At 49.4% G+C, this 18,398-nt stretch overlaps 1 protein-coding gene across 1 annotated transcript in view; it reads left to right on the top strand.

Moving 5' to 3' along the window:
• MAML1 (mastermind like transcriptional coactivator 1) overlaps nucleotides 1-17,917 on the top strand; it is a 52,851-nt gene extending 34,934 nt beyond the window's left edge. The window contains exons 2-5 of the mRNA XM_055284946.2: nucleotides 5,682-7,097; nucleotides 9,181-9,420; nucleotides 11,778-11,874; nucleotides 14,529-17,917. Of these exons, the coding sequence (XP_055140921.1) occupies nucleotides 5,682-7,097; nucleotides 9,181-9,420; nucleotides 11,778-11,874; nucleotides 14,529-15,511 (2,736 nt within the window). The 3' untranslated portion in view covers nucleotides 15,512-17,917. The remainder of the gene's footprint in view (nucleotides 1-5,681; nucleotides 7,098-9,180; nucleotides 9,421-11,777; nucleotides 11,875-14,528) is intronic.
• Nucleotides 17,918-18,398: the final 481 nt, after the last annotated feature.

Here is an 18,398-nt window from a genome sequence, read left to right as displayed (position 1 = left end):
AGGCCTTGGGCACTGATTGTGTGCAGGGACTAAGGAGGAACGGGAGGGAGGCTGCTTTCTGGTTTATGTGACAGGGCACCTGGTAGTGACAGTCTTATGTAGGAACAGAGGAGAGGAAACAAGACTGGGGAAAGGCTGGCCTCAGCTTCAGACAGATGTCATCGGAGTCATCACTCACGTAGAGAGGGGCTCAGTAGGTCTTTGGATAGACAGGAGTAAGAGCTCTGCAGAGGTGGGGCATCAGATGGCACATTTATTCACAGACACTTATCAAGTGCTGGGCACTGTCCAAGGCACTGGGGTCTCTGCTTGGCATTCTAGTGTCGGGTTGGGCCCTGACACTAGATGAGTGCCTCTGGTGAGGGGATCAGCAAGAAAGTACTGTGGTGTGGGTGGCAGGTGATGTGGATGATGGAGGAGATAAGCCACCTGAATTAGAAGCTGAGTCATCCCCAGAAAAGTTAGAGGGAAGAGGTGCTCTGGACAAAGAGAAGAGCAGGTGCAGAGGCCCCAAGCAACACTGAGCAGGCACATTTGAGGAGCTATAAGCTGTAAGCCAGCCACATGACCCCAGCATGGTGCACAGCAGGGAGGGTTGTGAGGGAAGTTGGAAGGGACAGGGGCTGAGTGGATCAGCGTTTGGTTCCCAGACAGTTGGGTGTATTTGAGTGCGATGTTCAGTCGTGGGAATTTGAAGGCATGGGAATGTGTGAAATCTCTCAGGTAGAGTATGTAGAGTAAAAGGGGAAGAGGACTGTACTATTTGATAGAAGGGCAGGAGAAGGGGAGACTTTTCAAAGGATACTAGAAACAACGAACCATAAAAGCAGAAGAGAATGCAAGAAGAGTGGTAAAGAAAAAGGGAACTTTTTTTTTTTTGAGACGGAGTCTCGCTCTGTCACCCAGGCTGGAGTGCAGTGGCGCAATCTCGGCTCACTGCAAGCTCCGCCTCCCGGGTTCACGCCATTCTCCTGCCTCAGCCTCTCCAAGTAGCTGGGACTACAGGCGCCCGCCACCACGCCCGGCTAATTTTTTGTGTTTTTAGTAGAGACGGGGTTTCACCGTGGTCTCGATCTCCTGACCTCGTGATCCGCCCGCCTCGGCCTCCCAAAGTGCTGGGATTACAAGCGTGAGCCACCGCGCCCGGCCTGAAAAAGGGAACTTTAAAGATGGAAGCAGGCCGGGTGCAGTGGCTCACGCCTGTAATCCCAGCACTTTGGGAGGCCGAGGTGGGCAGATCACAAAGTCAGGAGATCGAGACCATCCGGGCTAACATGGTGAAACCCCGTCTCTACTAAAAATACAAAAACAAAATTAGCCAGGCATGGTGGCGGGCGCCTGTAGTCCAGCTACTCAGGAGGCTGAGGTGGGAGAATGGCATGAACCCGGGAGGTGGAGCTTGCAGTGAGCTGAGATTGCGTCATTGCACTCCAGCCTGGGTGACACAGAGAGTCTCAGTCTCAAAAAAAAAAAAAAAAAAAAAAAAAAAAAAAAAAAAAATGGAAGGAGGCCAGGTGCAGTGGCTCACACCTGTAATCCCAGCACTTTAGGAGGCTGAGGCAGGAGGTCGCTTCAGTCCAGGAGTTTGAGACTAGCCTGGACAACATAGTGAGACTCCGGTCTCCACAAAAGCAAAAAAATTAGCCAGGCATGGTGGTTCACGCCTGTGGTCCCAGCTACTCAGGAGGCTGAGGCGGGAGGATCACTTGAGCCCAGGAGTTTGAGGCTGCCATGAGCCTTGATCACCCATTGTATTCCAGCATGGGCAACAGAGTGAGACCCTGTCTCTTAAAAAAAAAATAAAGAGCCGGGTGAGATGCCTCACGCCTGTAATCCCAACACTTTGGGAGGTCGAGGCGGGCGCATCACATGAGGTCAGGAGTTTGAGACCAGCTGGCCAACATGGCGAAACCCCATCTCTACTAAAAACACAAAATTAGCTGGACATGGTGGTGCACACCTGTAATCCCCGCTGCTCGGGAGACTGAGGCAGGAGAGTCACTTGAACCTGGGAGGCAGAGGTTCCAGCGAGCTGAGATTGCACCATTGCACTCCAGCCTGGGGGACAAGAGCGAAACTCCGTCTCAATAATAATAATAAAGATGAATTATTAAGTGGCAGATGATAAGAGGGAGAGGAAGAACTGAAAATATGGCCTATGTGTAACAGTAGGAAGATCATTGCTGGCCTTGGAGAAAGCAGTTCTCAACTCCTCCCTTCCTTTTCCCCACATCCCATCGATTTCCAGATTGGCCAGGAATGTAATCCGTATTGCCATAGATCAAGGTGCTAGCTCTAAGGGGTGGGAACTGGTGGCGTTTGGCTGACAGGAGGATGATAGAAGAGATAAAAAAGAGGAGGCAGGAGGAAAAGCAAATTTCCTGATGAGTAGGGCTAGAAAGTGGCATTGGCTGCTAGTGCATAAGGAGCACTGATGAGAGAACCACGCGTGTCTTCAGCAGCTGTGTCTGTCAGCTCAGAGTGGAAGCATGTAGGTGTTGTCATTTTTTGGTGAGTTTGGCCACAAAGCATTCTGGGATTGCAGCGGTGGGTGGTTGAAGAAGGAGGAAGTGGAGATAGGCGAAGGATTATCCTTCCTATAAGGCTAGTGCATGGTGGGTGAGAGACTGACAGGATGCTGCTTAGGAGTCCAAAAGGTGTGGCCAGCTCCAGCTTGATTCAGAGCAGTGGTGGTATCCTGGAGCTCCTCTCCCAGAGCAGAGGATGGCAGGTGGCACCTGGAGAGTGTGGCCTCCCAGGGACGGAGCTGGCATAGGCTAGGATGGGAGTTAGGTCAGCAGGGTGTCTTGGTGGAAGGCTGAGCACACGTGGTTCTCCAGCTGACCACGAGCATCTGATCATATTATCTCCCAGGACTGGGTCCTCCTGGAACCCTGTACACTGCAGAAGCTCTTCAGTAGTTACAACAGGCACCTTTGAGCTGAGCACCCAGAAGTACCAGAATACGCTGGAGCAGGCTCCTGTGTTTATACATGGCAGCCAGTCTAGTATTGCTTTATAGCACCTTTTGTGTTTGTTCTTATGTAACTTTTAATCTGTTCAGGCTGTTTTCCCATCTCTATTGTGATTCTTGGAGTTCAGGCTCCAAGGCTTACTCATCCTTGCCCTGCATATCAGACACTCCTGCAAATGCTCAGGGCTTAAAAATCTGCCGGGGCCACCACATTACACACTCCTATCCCTGCCAACGTTATTCCAGTTAAATTTTGTGAGTAGTTGACAAAATGCCCTACTGTTTCCTTTGGTTAAAAGCAATAGGTATTACAAAATTGAGTTGTGACACTGGAACTTGTCTGCAGCTGTTTGCATGTGGATATTGAATGAGGGAGTGGTACCTTTTGTAATTGTTAGGGCAAAGAAAGATTCCGTTTCTAATCTGAGACAACCAGCTGACTCATCAGGTGCCTTGACCCTTTAGATTTCCATCTTTCTTTTCCCCCTAGGAAAATGGAAAACTGAGCTCACAAGTTTACAGAGAGCCCAGACCTGGCACTGTGGAACAAAAGAAAATGGTAGAAAATATGAAAATCAAGGAAATGTTAGCAACTAATTTTTTATTTCCTCTGACCATTTAAATGGGTATGAATTTGCCTTCCACAAGGAAAACTTTTCAAATAATGGCTTTTATAAAGGGTCTGTTTTATGTGCATGGTTCCCTTCCACCCCTAGGTGGCAGGAGAAAGCAGAAGAACCTGCATGAAAGTAAAGCAAACGCCCTGCAGCTGTGGGGCGGTGTTCTGAATCCTAGGATTGTTGCTTACCTCTGCCCTGCAGTTCCATTTGTCAGGCATTCCTGCAATTTTTTTTTTTTTCAGACCGACTTAGTTACCCATATATGGATTTTTAAAAATACTGACTTGGCTAGGATTTATAGAGCACTGTGTAATCAGCTTTAACTGTTCAGAAATAAGCAAACCTTGATGTGGGGAAAAGAACAGGAACATTAGAATTGGGGATTAGAGGTTGAGAAAATGGTCCTCCCTGGTGTCCAGTGGGTAATCTGCTGTTGAGAACTGATGCCCGTGGAGTTGCCCCAGGCGGGACACCCAGGCCAGGGCACTTCACCTGGGCTCCTGGGGTTGGTGTGGAGAGTCAGGTGGCCTTTCTCTGCAGCCGGAGAAGCTAGCACAGGGGGCTCCCTGTCTCCTCTGAATCCTGTCTAAAGATAATGAGGGCTGTTACTTGGAACATTTTCTAATAACATGCTATAGATGCTTAGGGTTTATGGGAAGGGGGGATGGTACTGGGGTGGGGGATAAAGGACAAAAACGTAATAAAGTAAACACAGGAAAAGAGCAGCATGTGTTCAGAAGCTGAGCATAGGCACCTCCTCTGGGCAGTGGAGTTGAGTCCTGACTGCAGCACATGCAGCTGAGGAAGTAGTAGAAAGATTCCATCTTCTGTCCCCTTCCCATCCCTTCTGACATGTTCTTATCTTGAAATTGCCGCCCCTGAACTCCCAGGGTACTTACTGTGTGCTGCTCTCAGTCTGTAGCCGTGTCTGTGTCTGTCCCATGTCCTGAAAGCCCACGAGAGGAGGAGCTGTCTTGTTTGTCTTTATGTTCCCCACAGCACTTGCCTCTGGCACAAGGCAGAATCTTAGTAACTTTAGTGGCATGAATCCATCGAGGAGGAAACAGGAAGCAGAGTCACAGTGTCACATCAGACATGATTGTGTTCAAGCAAATAGTCCCAATAAGAAGTAGTGAGAGGCTGTCCGGGCGCGGTGGCTCACACCTGTAATCCCAGCACTTTGGGAGACTGAGGTGGGCAGATCACCTGAGGTCCGGAGTTCGAGACCAGTCTGACCAACATGGAGAAACCCTGTCTCTACTAAAAATACAAAATTAGCCGGGCGTGGTGGTGCATGCCTGTAATCCCAGCTACTCCGGAGGCTGAGGCAGGAGAATGGCTTGAACCCGGGAGGCGGAGGTTGCTGTGAGCCAAGATCACGCCATTGCACTCCAGCCTGGGCAACGAGCAAAACTCTGTCTCAAAAAAAGAAAAGTGAGGGGCCAGGCACAGTGGCTCATGCCTGTAATCCCAGCACTTTGGGAGGCTGAGGCGGGTGAATCACTTGAGGCCAGGAGTTTGTGACCAGCCTGGCCAACATAGTGAAACCCTGTCCCTACCAAAAAATACCAGAAGTTAGCCAGGCATGGTGGTGCATATCTGTAATCCCAGCTACTTGGGAGGTTGAGGCATGAGAATTGATTGAACCCAGGAGATGGAGGTTGCAGTGAGCTGAGATTGTGCCACCACACTCCACCCAGCCTGGCGGCAGAGCAAGGCTCCATCTCAAAAAAAATGTGTGTGTGTGTGTGTGTGTGTGTGTGTGTGTGTGTGTGTGTGTGTGCTCTCTGGCCTTTTCTCGTTGGCTCCATTCTTGGGCATACCTCCAGATGAGATGGCTGTGGGCAGCCTCATGCCTGTCTCCTGCAGAAAGAGGACTGCAGAAGCACTTTAGCTAGATGTCAGTTCTGACTGGCCAGGTACAGGACCGTCAGGGAAAATGGAGGTGTGTCCCCAGAAATGGGAGTGTAAACTACGCAAGCAGAACCCACTGGCAAGCATTGCAGGGACATCAGCCCCTGGCTTGTTACTGTCATAGCAGAGCAAATTCATATGTATCTTAAGTCATTCTTTTCAATGTTTTTCAGCATCTTCATGATACAGTTAAGAGGAATCTTGACAGAGCCACTTCCCCTCAGAATGGTGATCAACAGAATGGCTACGGGGACCTCTTTCCTGGGCATAAGAAGACTCGCCGGGAGGCCCCTCTGGGAGTTGCCATCTCTTCCAATGGACTGCCTCCAGCCTCCCCACTTGGTCAGTCTGACAAGCCTTCTGGAGCCGACGCCCTGCAGTCCAGTGGGAAGCACTCTCTGGGGCTAGACTCTCTCAACAAAAAGCGTCTGGCTGACTCCAGCCTCCACTTGAATGGAGGCAGTAACCCCAGTGAGTCATTTCCTCTGAGCCTGAATAAAGAACTGAAGCAGGAGCCTGTCGAAGACCTGCCTTGCATGATCACTGGGACTGTCGGCTCCATATCGCAAAGCAACCTCATGCCAGACCTCAACCTTAACGAGCAGGAGTGGAAGGAGCTCATCGAGGAGCTGAACAGGTCGGTGCCCGATGAAGACATGAAGGACCTGTTTAATGAGGACTTTGAGGAGAAGAAGGACCCAGAGTCTTCTGGCTCTGCCACACAAACCCCCTTGGCACAGGACATTAATATTAAGACGGAATTCTCTCCAGCAGCCTTTGAGCAAGAACAGTTAGGCTCTCCACAAGTGAGGGCCGGGTCTGCAGGGCAGACCTTTCTGGGGCCTTCGTCTGCCCCTGTGAGTACAGATTCCCCCAGCCTAGGGGGCTCCCAAACGTTATTCCACACCTCTGGTCAGCCCGGGACAGACAATCCCAGTCCAAACCTGATGCCGGCATCAGCCCAGGCCCAGAACGCACAAAGAGCCCTTGCAAGTGTGGTATTGCCCAGTCAGGGCCCAGGAGGGGCCTCAGAGCTGTCCTCTGCCCACCAGCTCCAGCAGATCGCTGCCAAGCAGAAGCGCGAGCAGATGCTCCAGAACCCACAGCAGGCCACCCCGGCACCGGCCCCGGGCCAGATGTCCACATGGCAGCAGACGGGGCCCTCCCACAGTTCCTTAGATGTCCCTTACCCCATGGAGAAGCCTGCCAGCCCTTCCAGCTACAAGCAAGACTTCACCAACTCCAAACTGCTCATGATGCCTAGTGTGAATAAGAGTTCCCCTCGGCCCGGAGGCCCCTACCTCCAGCCCAGCCATGTGAACCTGCTGAGTCACCAGCCACCGAGTAACTTGAATCAGAACTCCGTGAATAACCCAGGGTCTGTGCTGGACTACGGCAATACAAAACCCCTTTCTCATTACAAAGCGGACTGTGGGCAAGGCAGCCCGGGGTCTGGCCAGAGCAAGCCAGCCCTGATGGCTTATCTTCCCCAGCAGCTGTCCCATCTGAGTCACGAGCAGAACTCCTTGTTTCTGATGAAGCCAAAGCCAGGAAATATGCCTTTCCGATCACTGGTTCCACCTGGCCAGGTAAGTATGAGCCTTTGCTTTCTGTTCCTCTGCTGCAGACACTTCAGTGAAGTTACTCGCTACTTTGGATGTTAATTGGATCCGAGGTAGTTGTGGGAAGAGGGGATAGCTGCTGTCATCCTTTGTTCCTCTTGGGAGTGGAAATTTATAAAATAAACCACGGTTGATTGTTAATAAAAAATAGGGTAAAGTTCCCTAGCATAGCTTGATTTTTAACTACACAAAGGTTTGAGGAATCACCTGCATTTAGTCCAGTGTCTTTTTCATGCCGTAGGATTTAAATTAAGTAATTTGTGACCGTGTTTTGCAGATAAACATTACATTTAACGTGCTTCTTAGAGGCTTGGCTTTTTTTTTTTTTTTGCTACCTTTCAGATCTCCATGTACAAAATTCCCTAATTTTTGGTAAGCTTATAACATTGTAGGCACTTGCTGCTTCCCAGCACAGCTCAGCTCTGTGCTTACTTTATCATGGTTCTAAAGCCTGGTAGCATCACATGGAAAATGGCCCTTCGGGTTGTTTCCTGTTTTCTGCTAGTGCAGATAAGCCTGCAGTGAATGTGAATTTGTAATACATGCTAAAATTTTGCAAATTAAAAAGCCCAGTGCCAGTAATATCCTGAGGAAATAGACGCACTCCTATATTGATGAGAGTGTGTAAATGAGCTCACTGCTTTTGGGAAGTCATTTGACATTACATATTTTTCACATGCTATAAAATGTTCATATGCATTGACACACTTTATACCCGACAAGTTGATCTACAGAAATAATCCAAAATAAAAGAAAAAGTTATACCCAAGATATTCATTGTGTGGTTATTTCTAATAGCCAAAAACTGTAAGCCGTTTAAGCATCTCCTAGTGCTGATAATTCCACTTACTTCAGCCAGTAAGATGTCTCACGCCGTTCAGCACCCCCTGAAGAGAGGTTCAGCTGCACACAGTGAGGGTGCTTGCCATCCGCGTAGCACTCTGCACCTTACGAAGCACTCTCAGTAGTTCTTAAGCTTCCGGTGACTAGAGTGAAGAAATTATACCACAGAATGTTAGAATGAATAACTAGAAAGGAGCTGAAACTGGTTTAAATAATGATTGCTTTTTGCCTATCTTCTGCGAAGTTCTCCCCTTTTCTTCTAAGTGTCAGTAATGACAGGATAATATTGTGGTGGCCTTTGACATGACTCTCACTTTTTGGTCTATATATTGACAGAGAATATCTGTTAAAGTTCTCATTGATTCTCAGTATTTTTTGAGGATGGGTATCTGACAAAAGCTAAGCAGTCTCTTCCAGTAAAATGCTTGTACAGATGTACAGTTTCGGGTCGTTCAGGGATAGCCCCAAATCCAAGGTTTATGCACATGGGACAGAGTGGTCTCCATTGACCAAAGCCCCCCTTCAAAGTGTTCTTCCCCTAGGCCGGGCATGGTGGCTCACGCCTCTAATCCCAGCACTTTGAGAGGCCGAGGTGGGCGGAGCACCTGAGGTCAGTAGTTCGAGACCAGCCTGACCAACATGGAGAAACCCCATCTCTACTGAAAATACAAAATTAGCCAGGCATGGTGGCACATGCCTGTAATCCCAGCTACTCAGGAGGCTGAGGCAGGGGAATCGCTTGAACTTTGGAGGCGGAGGTTGCAGTGAGCTGAGATCGTACCATTGCACTCCAGCCTGGGCAACAAGAGCGAAACTCTGTCTCAAAAAAAAAAAAAAAGTATTCTTCCCCTATTGACCCCCTCTGCACTCACATGTCCTGATAAGTGAGCATTTCTAAGCCTCGATTGCTTACTGGAACTATAGTGCGCAAATATGAAAGCTTACATCTGCTTAATGTAAAACCATACCTTTGTCACTGGTGAATCACTGGGAGCAAAACTAACACGTGTGGAGTAATTGTTTGTTGCTAGGCGCCTGTATGCTCAGATGTCATCACTTTTGGTCTGTGCTCCAGCCCTGTGGGATTGGAGGTCAGAAGGGAAGCAGAGACTTGGCTTCAAGAGAGTGAACCTTGAATTCACTGAATGGAGCTTATTTGGTCTGATCAGAGCTTAGAGACTTCACGGTCTCCTATCTGTGTTGACAGGAGCAGAACCCTTCCAGTGTCCCTGTGCCAGCCCAGGCTGCCAGTGTTGGGACCCAGCCTCCTGCCGTGTCCGTGGCCAGCTCCCACAACAGCTCCCCCTATCTCAGCAGCCAGCAACAGGCCGCTGTAATGAAGCAGCATCAGTTGCTTTTGGACCAACAGAAACAAAGGGAGCAGCAGCAAAAGCATTTACAGCAACAGCAGTTCCTTCAGAGGCAACAGCACCTTCTCGCAGAACAGGTAAAAAGAAAGGTGGAAGGAAACCACTGCTTCCCACCTTTGCCTGCACCCTGAGTCACTGCTGCACTCACACCTTCTGCTTGTGTGTGTGGATTTGCACTGACTTGCATGCCTGTTGTTAGAGTGCTTTGCCTTTTAAAAACATCTTTCCAGGAATGTGGCATTTCTCAGACAGGGGCAGTCTATGTCAGAAGCTGCTTCATGTCACTTAGTGCAGAGTACTCAAGGCAGACTCGGGGGCTAAAACTGTTTGTGGAAGGGACGTTTTCCCATGTTTCTGGTCAGCAGCTTCCAAGCCACTGAGCTCACGTGTCTGTCAGTCCACTATGGGGTCAGCTTTGCTGCCACTACAGAGCCTGTTATAAGCCAGAATGTGAAGAGGGAAGTGAAGTCATCCCTGAGGGGAAACACAGTTCACTCGCTTGGTTACCAAGTATAGTGCGCAGGCACTAAAGGGTTACAAGTGAGAGTTCTTTTTTTTGTTATTGAGACAGAGTCTTGCTCTGTCACCCAGGCTGCACTGCAGTGGCGCGATCTTGGCTCACTGCAGCCTCCACCTCATAGGTTCATGCAATTCTCCTGCCTCAGCCTCCCGAGTAGCTGGGACTACAGGCGAGAACCACCATGCCTGGCTAATTTTTTTTTTTTTTTTTTGAGACGGAGTCTCGCTCTGTCACCCAGGCTGGAGTGCAGTGGCGTGATCTCGGCTCACTTCAAGCTCCGCCTGCCAGGTTCATGCCATTCTCCTTCCTCAGCCTCTCTGAGTAGCTGGGACTACAGGCGCCCACCACCACGCCCGGCTAATTTTTTTATATTTTTAGTAGAGACGGGGTTTCACCATGGTCTCGATCTCCTGACCTCGTGATCCTCCCGCCTCAGCCTCCCAAAGTGCTGGGATTACAAGCGTGAGCCACCACGCCCGGCATGCCTGGCTAATTTTTGTGTTTTTAGTAGAGATGGGGTTTCACCATGTTGGCCAGGCTGGTCTTGAACTCCTGACCTCAAGTGATCCACCCATCTCGGCCTCCCAAAGTGCTGAGATTACAGGCGTGAGCCACCACGCCTGGCCTTAAATTATATCTTTAAGACATAAGAACTGGCTCCAGACAGTGAAGTTCATTGAGGACAATCACTGCCTCAGTTCTGCCTTTAAAAAAAGCAGCTTTATTGTGATGTAATTCACATAGCATATACTTCACCCACTTCAGTGAACAATTTAGTCATTTTTAGTATATCACAGTTGTGCAACCATTACCACAATCCATTTTTGACATTTTCATTACCCTAAAACAAATCCCATACCCATGAGCAGCCATTCTCCCATCCACCCAGCCTCTCCAGCTCCTGATCTACTTTCTATCTCTATAATTGTCTGCTCTGGGCCGGGCGCGGTGGCTCACGCCTGTAATCCCAGCACTTTGGGAGGCCGAGGGGGGCAGATCATGAGGTCAGGAGATCAAGACCATCCTGGCTAACACAGTGAAACCCCATCTCTACTAAAAATACAAAAAATTAGCTGGGCGTGGTGGCGGGCGCCTGTAGTCCCAGCTACTTGGGCGGCTGAGGCAGGAGAATGGCGTGAACCCGGGAGGGGAGCTTGCAGTGAGCCGAGATCGCGCCACTGCACTCCAGCCTGGGCAACAGAGCGAGACTCCATCTCAAAAAAAAAAAATTTTGTCTGTTCTGGACATTTTATATTTATGTTATGTCATTTTCAATCATGTACTATGTAACAGCAATTGATTCCTCTTGATAATAATATTCCATTGTATGGACATGTTACATTTTATTCATTCGTCTGTTCATGAACATTTAGGTTTCTTGTTTGGGCTGTTAATGAGTATTGTTGCTGTGAACATTCATGTACAAGTTTTCATATAGACATCTGTTTTCATTTTTCTTGGGTAGATACCTGGGAGTGGAATTGCTTCATCACATGGTAATTTTTATGTTTAACCTTTGGAGGAACTGTCAGACTGTTTTACAGGCTGTCTCATTTTACATTCCTACCAGTGGTATATGAGGGTGCTGATTCCTCTACATCCTCACCAACCACTTGTTATCTGACTTTGATTCTGGCCATCCTAGTGGGATCTCATTGTAGCTGTGATTTGCATTTTCCTAACCAGCTCTCCATTTTTTAAAAACAGATATACCTACCTTTTAAAAAAGTCATTGCTCCGTAGATCTGTTTCATACTATTTAAAAACCCCAAAATGAAATCAGCACTATTTCCACAGGAGCCCATTTGTGAGTAACAAACTTGGATAAGTTACTTTCTTCTGACCTCCCTCACTCCATTTGTTTTGGATTTTGTTATATGTTGGTTTTGTTTTGTTGTTCTTGGCATTTTCTAGGAGAAGCAACAGTTTCAGCGCCATCTGACCCGCCCACCACCCCAGTACCAAGACGCGACACAAGGCAGCTTCCCACAGCAGGTTGGACAGTTCACAGGTAGGGGGTGTCTGCATGAGGAGCAGGGACAGGGGAGGCCGCTGCCTGGTGCTGGTTGAATCCCTGCTGTCTGCCGAGCTCTATGCCTTGACTTCATCAAGCTGCATGCATTGTCATCATATACACCTCAGTTTGCCTAAGGGTCCTGGTTTTCTAGTTACTCCACGGCATCAGGAGAAGAGGGCACAGAGGCAGACCACTAGAACTACCTTTGCGGGGTCCCTGGCTGTACAGTTTTCTGAAGCAAAATCATTTCTAGTTGGAGGACATCTTATCAGCAGGAAATAGCTTCTGTAATTCTCAAGAAAGTTCTTTGCTTCTGCTTTTATGTGTCTTCAAAAAATGACTCTCCTATCTTCCAGATAAGGACCTAATGCACTTGCGTGGCCTGTGGCTTCTTTCTGTCCTCCCATCTGCTCACTTGAGTATCACAGATGGCAGCATCACTAGTGGACAGTTGGCCAGAAAAGGGCAGGAAGCACACTTGAGTCTCGCTGTTGCCTCTGAGATGTGCCAGGGAACTTCATAGGCCATCCCTCCAGAAATGCACAGAGATTTCAGGGAATGGACACAGGAAGCTCTGGTCTGCCCGCCTTCCTAGCTCCTCTGAGAATGTCTTAGAAACCTGTTTTAACCTGTTTTTCCTTATTTGGCACCTTGCTATAAAGGGTCCCAGAGAGACTAACTGCAGCTGTGTGTCCTGGAGGAGACCAGGTGCGGTTTTATGTGTGTGCTACTTGGGGTCAACGTGAGGTTAAAATCTGCAGGCATTTCAAAAGCATGGGTCTGACCCATGTTTTCTGCCTTCAGACCCGTCTGACATTTTGTGGATTATTGATGGGAATGAAATAGCCTGTTTCAGCTCTCCTCTTTTCCTCAACCCAATTTTATTATTGTTGTTTTGAGACAGAGTCTTGGTCTGTCGCCCAGGCTGCAGTGCAGTGGCGTGATCTCAGCTCACTGCAACCTCCACTTCCTAGGTTCAAGAGATTCTCCTGCTTCAGCCTCCCAAGTGGCTGGGATTACAGGCGCCACCATGCCCGGCTGACTTTTGTATTTTTAGTAGAGACGGGGTTTCACCATGTTGGGCAGGCTGATCTCGCATACCTGACCTTGTGATCTGCCCGCCTCGGCCTTCCAAAGTGCTGGGATTACAGGCGTGAGCTACCATGCCCGGCCCCAGTTTTTATTATATAGTTGCTAGTAGAGAGGAAGAAGAACAAAGCGCTGAGTTACGGCCAATCCCTGAACAGTGACTCTCCTACCCACAAAACCTATTTCAGTGAATGGTGTTGCCACATGTCCATTGCTTAAGCCAAGAGGCCTAGACAGCAGTTCCCTGAGCACAGGGGTGCTTTCTCTTCCATCCTCTGCTGTCTCTCCAGCATAGCACCTGCCACAGAGTGGGTACTCAGTGAAGATCTGGTAATTTCCTGCGACTCCTCCCTCCTTTGGCCATCTTGTCATTTCTTAGTATAAATGGTGTGCCATAAGGTGGTATATTGTCTGGTGAGATGTTGTCACACAGTCCTGTGCCTCCACCCCCCATTCGCACATGGTCTGCCCTCCCTCATCTCTGTGACTGAACAGCCTCTCCCCAGCATGGTCTCAGCCACACTCTCAGTCCAGCCACTCTTGGGCTTTACAACCCTGTTCTTTGTTTGTTTGTTTGTTTGTTTGTTTGAGACAGAGTCTTGCTCTTTCGCCCAGGCTGGAGTGCAGTGGCACGATCTCGGCTCACTGCAGCCTCTGCCTCCCAGATTCAAGCAATTCTCCTGCCTCAGCCTCCCGAGTAGCTGGGGGCATGCGCCGCCACGCCTGGCTAATTTTCGTATTTTTAGTAGAGACAGGGTTTCACTGTGTTGGCCAGGATGGTCTTGATCTCCTGACCTCGTGATTCGCCCGCCTCGGTCTCCCAAAGTGCTGGGATTACAGGCGTGAACCACCACGCCCGGCCACAACCCCGTTCTTCACACGCCATCCACAGCTCTTCCCTATCTGGCCGGAACTAGCTCTTCCATTTTATCTCTAACCAGCTGGCCACTGTCTCCATACCCTGGCCACGGCCAGCCTCTGGAAGTTCCCCACACAGGTGCCTTTTTCTGACTCTGCCTTTGCACACACTTGCCTGGAATGCGCTTTTTCCCCAAACTGTTAAATTGCTAAACTTATGTGCTTTTAAACCTAGTGGATTCATCACCATCTCTCTCAAGCCTTCCCCGATGCCAGGGCTTCCGGCCTGCACCCTGCAGCCTGCTGGCCAGGCATGCCCATGCCCCATTGCGCCCCATCATGCCATGTGCTAACTTTGACTCCCAGAGGCGGATCTTGCGTTGAGTCCACCTCAGAATCCCCAGTGCCCACCACAGGGTCCCCACACAGTAGAAATTTGGTGGCTGCTTGAAAGTTAGATGAAGCAGGTCACTGGTTTTCTCTCCCCTGGGGCTTTGCCCTTCCTCTGTGCCTTTCTGAACCCCATCATTGTTTCAGAGACCAGGCCTCCATTCCACCTGTGGGAGGCTTTCTGCCCTGTGTTCCCCAGGGCCCTCTTCCCAGTGTGCTGTGAACGTGAGACTTCTGGTGCTGCGGCTCGGGTCTCAGAGGGACCCAGTGGTGGTCGACTCCTGACTGCCAGACTCTTCTCTGTCTTGTAGGGTCCTCTGCTGCCGTGCCCGGCATGAACACCTTGGGTCCATCCAACTCCAGCTGTCCTCGAGTGTTCCCTCAGGCTGGGAATCTGATGCCAATGGGCCCTGGACACGCTTCAGTTTCCTCTCTCCCCACAAACTCAGGCCAACAGGACCGGGGTATGGCTCAGTTCCCTGGCTCCCAAAACATGCCTCAGAGCAGCCTCTATGGCATGGCTTCTGGCATAACCCAGATAGTTGCCCAGCCCCCGCCACAGGCCACCAATGGACATGCCCATATTCCACGGCAGACCAGCGCGGGCCAGAACACCTCCGTCTCAGCTGCCTATGGGCAGAACTCTCTGGGAAGCTCTGGCCTCTCCCAGCAGCACAATAAGGGGACCCTGAACCCTGGTTTAACAAAGCCACCAGTCCCAAGGGTGTCACCAGCCATGGGAGGCCAGAATTCCTCCTGGCAGCATCAGGGAATGCCGAACCTGAGTGGCCAGACCCCAGGGAACAGCAACGTGAGTCCCTTCACTGCAGCCTCCAGTTTCCACATGCAGCAGCAGGCCCACCTGAAAATGTCTAGCCCGCAGTTCTCCCAGGCAATGCCCAACAGGCCCATGGCTCCCATGAGCTCAGCAGCTGCCGTGGGGTCCTTGCTACCCCCAGTGAGTGCACAGCAGAGGACCAGCGCCCCTGCCCCAGCACCACCCCCAACAGCCCCTCAGCAGGGCTTGCCTGGCCTGAACCCAGCAGGGCCTGAGCTGGGGGCCTTCAGCCAGAGCCCTGCCTCACAGATGGGCGGTCGGGCGGGGCTGCACTGCACCCAGGCCTACCCTGTGCGGACTGCGGGCCAGGAGCTGCCTTTTGCCTACAGCGGGCAGCCAGGTGGCAGTGGGCTCTCTAGTGTGGCTGGACACACCGATCTGATCGACTCCCTGCTGAAGAACAGGACTTCCGAGGAGTGGATGAATGATTTGGACGACCTGTTAGGGTCTCAGTAATGGAAGGATTTGTAGTGATTTTAGTGTTCATTCATCCTATATTTTTATTCTCAAATTCAAAGAAAGAGCAACTACTTTGGACCAAAAGCCCATGGCCTGGGGAGCTGGGCAGGTATAGCCCAAGCTCCAGGTGAGGCTGGCCCTGGGCAGGGTCTGTGGCTGCGCCCCTCAGGCCAGCAGTTGAGGTCCATCGGGCTGGCCCCAGCCCATCTGCTGGCATCAGTACCTGGTGTTGGGACAGCAGGATAGGGTTCTAAAGGTGGTTTTCTATCCAAATGACCAAAAAACCAACAGTAACAACAGTGAAACCCCACAATATCAGGCTTATAAAAATCTGTGCCATCATGGTGATTTTATCCAAGATTTTTCCACTTACCCCAGTGTTGGGGACAAGTTTTTGTTGAAACTTTATATAGCAGAATTATTTGCAATTTGTAGCATAGAAAAGATTTTTAAATTTTTTTACAAAAGGTTTTTAAACAGATTAGGGTAGGTGATGGTTTAAATCAATTAAGTGGCATTGGAAACCTAGGGTTTCCTTTTGATTAAGAGCCTTTTTTGTTTCTGCTCTTTGTCAGCTTTCAGGGGAGAAGGAGGCCACTGGAAAATTATTTCCCTAAGTGCAGGCTGTTGACTGCGTATGCCAAAAAGGGACAGGAGGCATAGAATAGTAGGTCTGGTGACACAGCTAGGGTCTTCCTAGCAGCTCCTCCTCCTCCCTCCCAAGGCCCCCAGGAATCCCTTCCTCCCATGTCCTGGCAGCCGGACCCCAGGCTACATGTGGAAGGTAGAGATGTGGGGGTCCTGTGTCCTGGAGTATTATGTCTCCCCACCTTCTGCAGTTTCTCTGAACGTGTATGTTGCCCATGGTGGGAGCGTGGTCATTGTGCAGTTGTGCACAGATGTCTTTCCTTTACCTGTGGCCTTTCTGTGTGCCTCTCCTTCCTCTCTGCAGCCCAAATGGAAAACAATTATTTACTCCATTGGAGGGGGAAAGCAAGAGTCTTAGAATTCCTAAGGGAACCCTAGCATAAAGGTTTTGGGGAAGGAGGCCGCAGGCCGGCCCAGAGGAAGCAATTCCACTTTGTTTGACAACTTCTGCCACTCCCATGTCAGATGACTTGCACTTTTTAAAGAGATTGCTTTATAACACTAAGACATCCTTTCTAAAGATTCAAGTGGACTTGACTAAGCTGAGGGTCCGCAAAATAGAATATGACATGTGAGCTGTTTTTTGAAAACGAAGATGGAGAGAGCACTTCCCCGTAACGAAAGCAAAGTGGTAAGCACAGGGTGAGACCCTTTTACACAGAATGGTGGAGAGAAAAGAGAATGCTGAAAAGTGGCTCAGATGCAGAGTGTTCTATGGAGAAACTGCAGCCCCATTTCTGTTTCCCTGGAGTCTCCCAGCGGATCATTCAGGAGTGTCCTATGTGAGAATTGAGCCAAGGAAAATACTCTGCAACCAGCCTGAGTCGCGGTGAGGGGCCGAGAGGTTGTACACACATCGGTAGTTACTTTGCACCAGCAGTGCCTTTCTCACTGGGGGTACTTGGACCCTCAGATCTTCTTTTCTAATAGCCATTTGCCACCCCAGGTGGTATGTCGGCCATTTCTCCTTAAAACACCTTCCCTACCTTTCCCATGTACTCAGTTTAGCTCTCAAAGAAGGGGTGACTCATAAAGCCAGTGAAAATTCCACCCTCTGAGCGAGTTCCCCAGTCTGAAGGGGAAGAGGGTGGCCTCAGCGGCTTTTCTCCCAAAAATCGGCTGAAGGCTGGTTGTGGATCCTTGTTCCTCTCCTGACCCCATCTGGCTGCTGCCCCGTCTCCCACCGCTGTCCCCAGGGCTTGCTGGCCCTGCACTCTGCCTTAGTCCTGGGGCCGGCGACACAGTGGGCTCCTCACTTGCTGCAGTGTCATAGCAATAAAATGTGATTCTTGGGGTCCCCCCAGGGAGCTGCCCATGGCTTTATTTATGAATCTGGCTTTCGGGAGTCAGGGGAGGAGATGACTTTGCTTCTGTGCACAGCCCCATCTTCCAGGAGCCACGACTCAGAAGAAAAGGGTGCTCAGACTTTTGTTATACACATTTGCTTTGTGTAAATAAATGTTTACAATTTTATATGAAAGATGGAATAAGCGCTAGAGCTTCCAACTGTATATTTTTTACTTTTATAGATTTTAAAACTATGATCCTTTATATGTGTGTTTTGGGGGAGCTATGATAAGTTTTATGGCAAACGGTTGGTATTGTTAACTTTTTATTGTCATCAAAAGTGCATAAAAGTCCTATTAATCCCCATATTCTTCTACTGCCCTTAACTCTGGTATACACCAAAAAGAAATCTTTACTTTCCTTGTTTTATCATTATAAAAATAAAGTATTTTGCTAGTATGGAAACAACCTTTGTATTTGACATCACCTGGAGTCTGCTGGCAGAAGTTTGGGGATTGGTTTTCTTCTGTAATTTAGCTGCTTGCTTTTCTTGTTTTTTTTTTTTATTTTTATTTTCTTTAAAGAAATGCTCGTTGAGTCATAGATTTAGCTGCTTTCTTATTGTACATTGTTGAGTGGGAGCTGGTTTGGTTGAAGCCTCAGAGGAGCTTCTGTTATCTGCTGATAGATACTAAATTAGAGCTAGCATCACCCTGAGAAAGCAGCCTGTCTCCGGGACTCACAGGCATCCATGCAGCTGATGGAGGGAGCTGGGCCGGACAACTGTGCTGTCGTAGCTGCTGGGTGATTCTCGTGCTTCATGTAGATCTCTTAGGTTTGCCCCTGAAGTCTGTCTGCTCCATGTCCTATTTAGTTTCTTTTCAGCATAGAGCTTGGTTTTCTCTTTTTTTAATTGTAAGAATGATGTGCTCTGGCATGTCACACTGTG

This window comes from Symphalangus syndactylus, chromosome 7 (genome assembly GCF_028878055.3).
Source record: "Symphalangus syndactylus isolate Jambi chromosome 7, NHGRI_mSymSyn1-v2.1_pri, whole genome shotgun sequence".
NCBI lineage: Eukaryota > Metazoa > Chordata > Mammalia > Primates > Hylobatidae > Symphalangus > Symphalangus syndactylus.
Note: the sequence above shows the minus strand (reverse complement) of the source record. Positions and strands in the feature narration are given on the sequence as shown.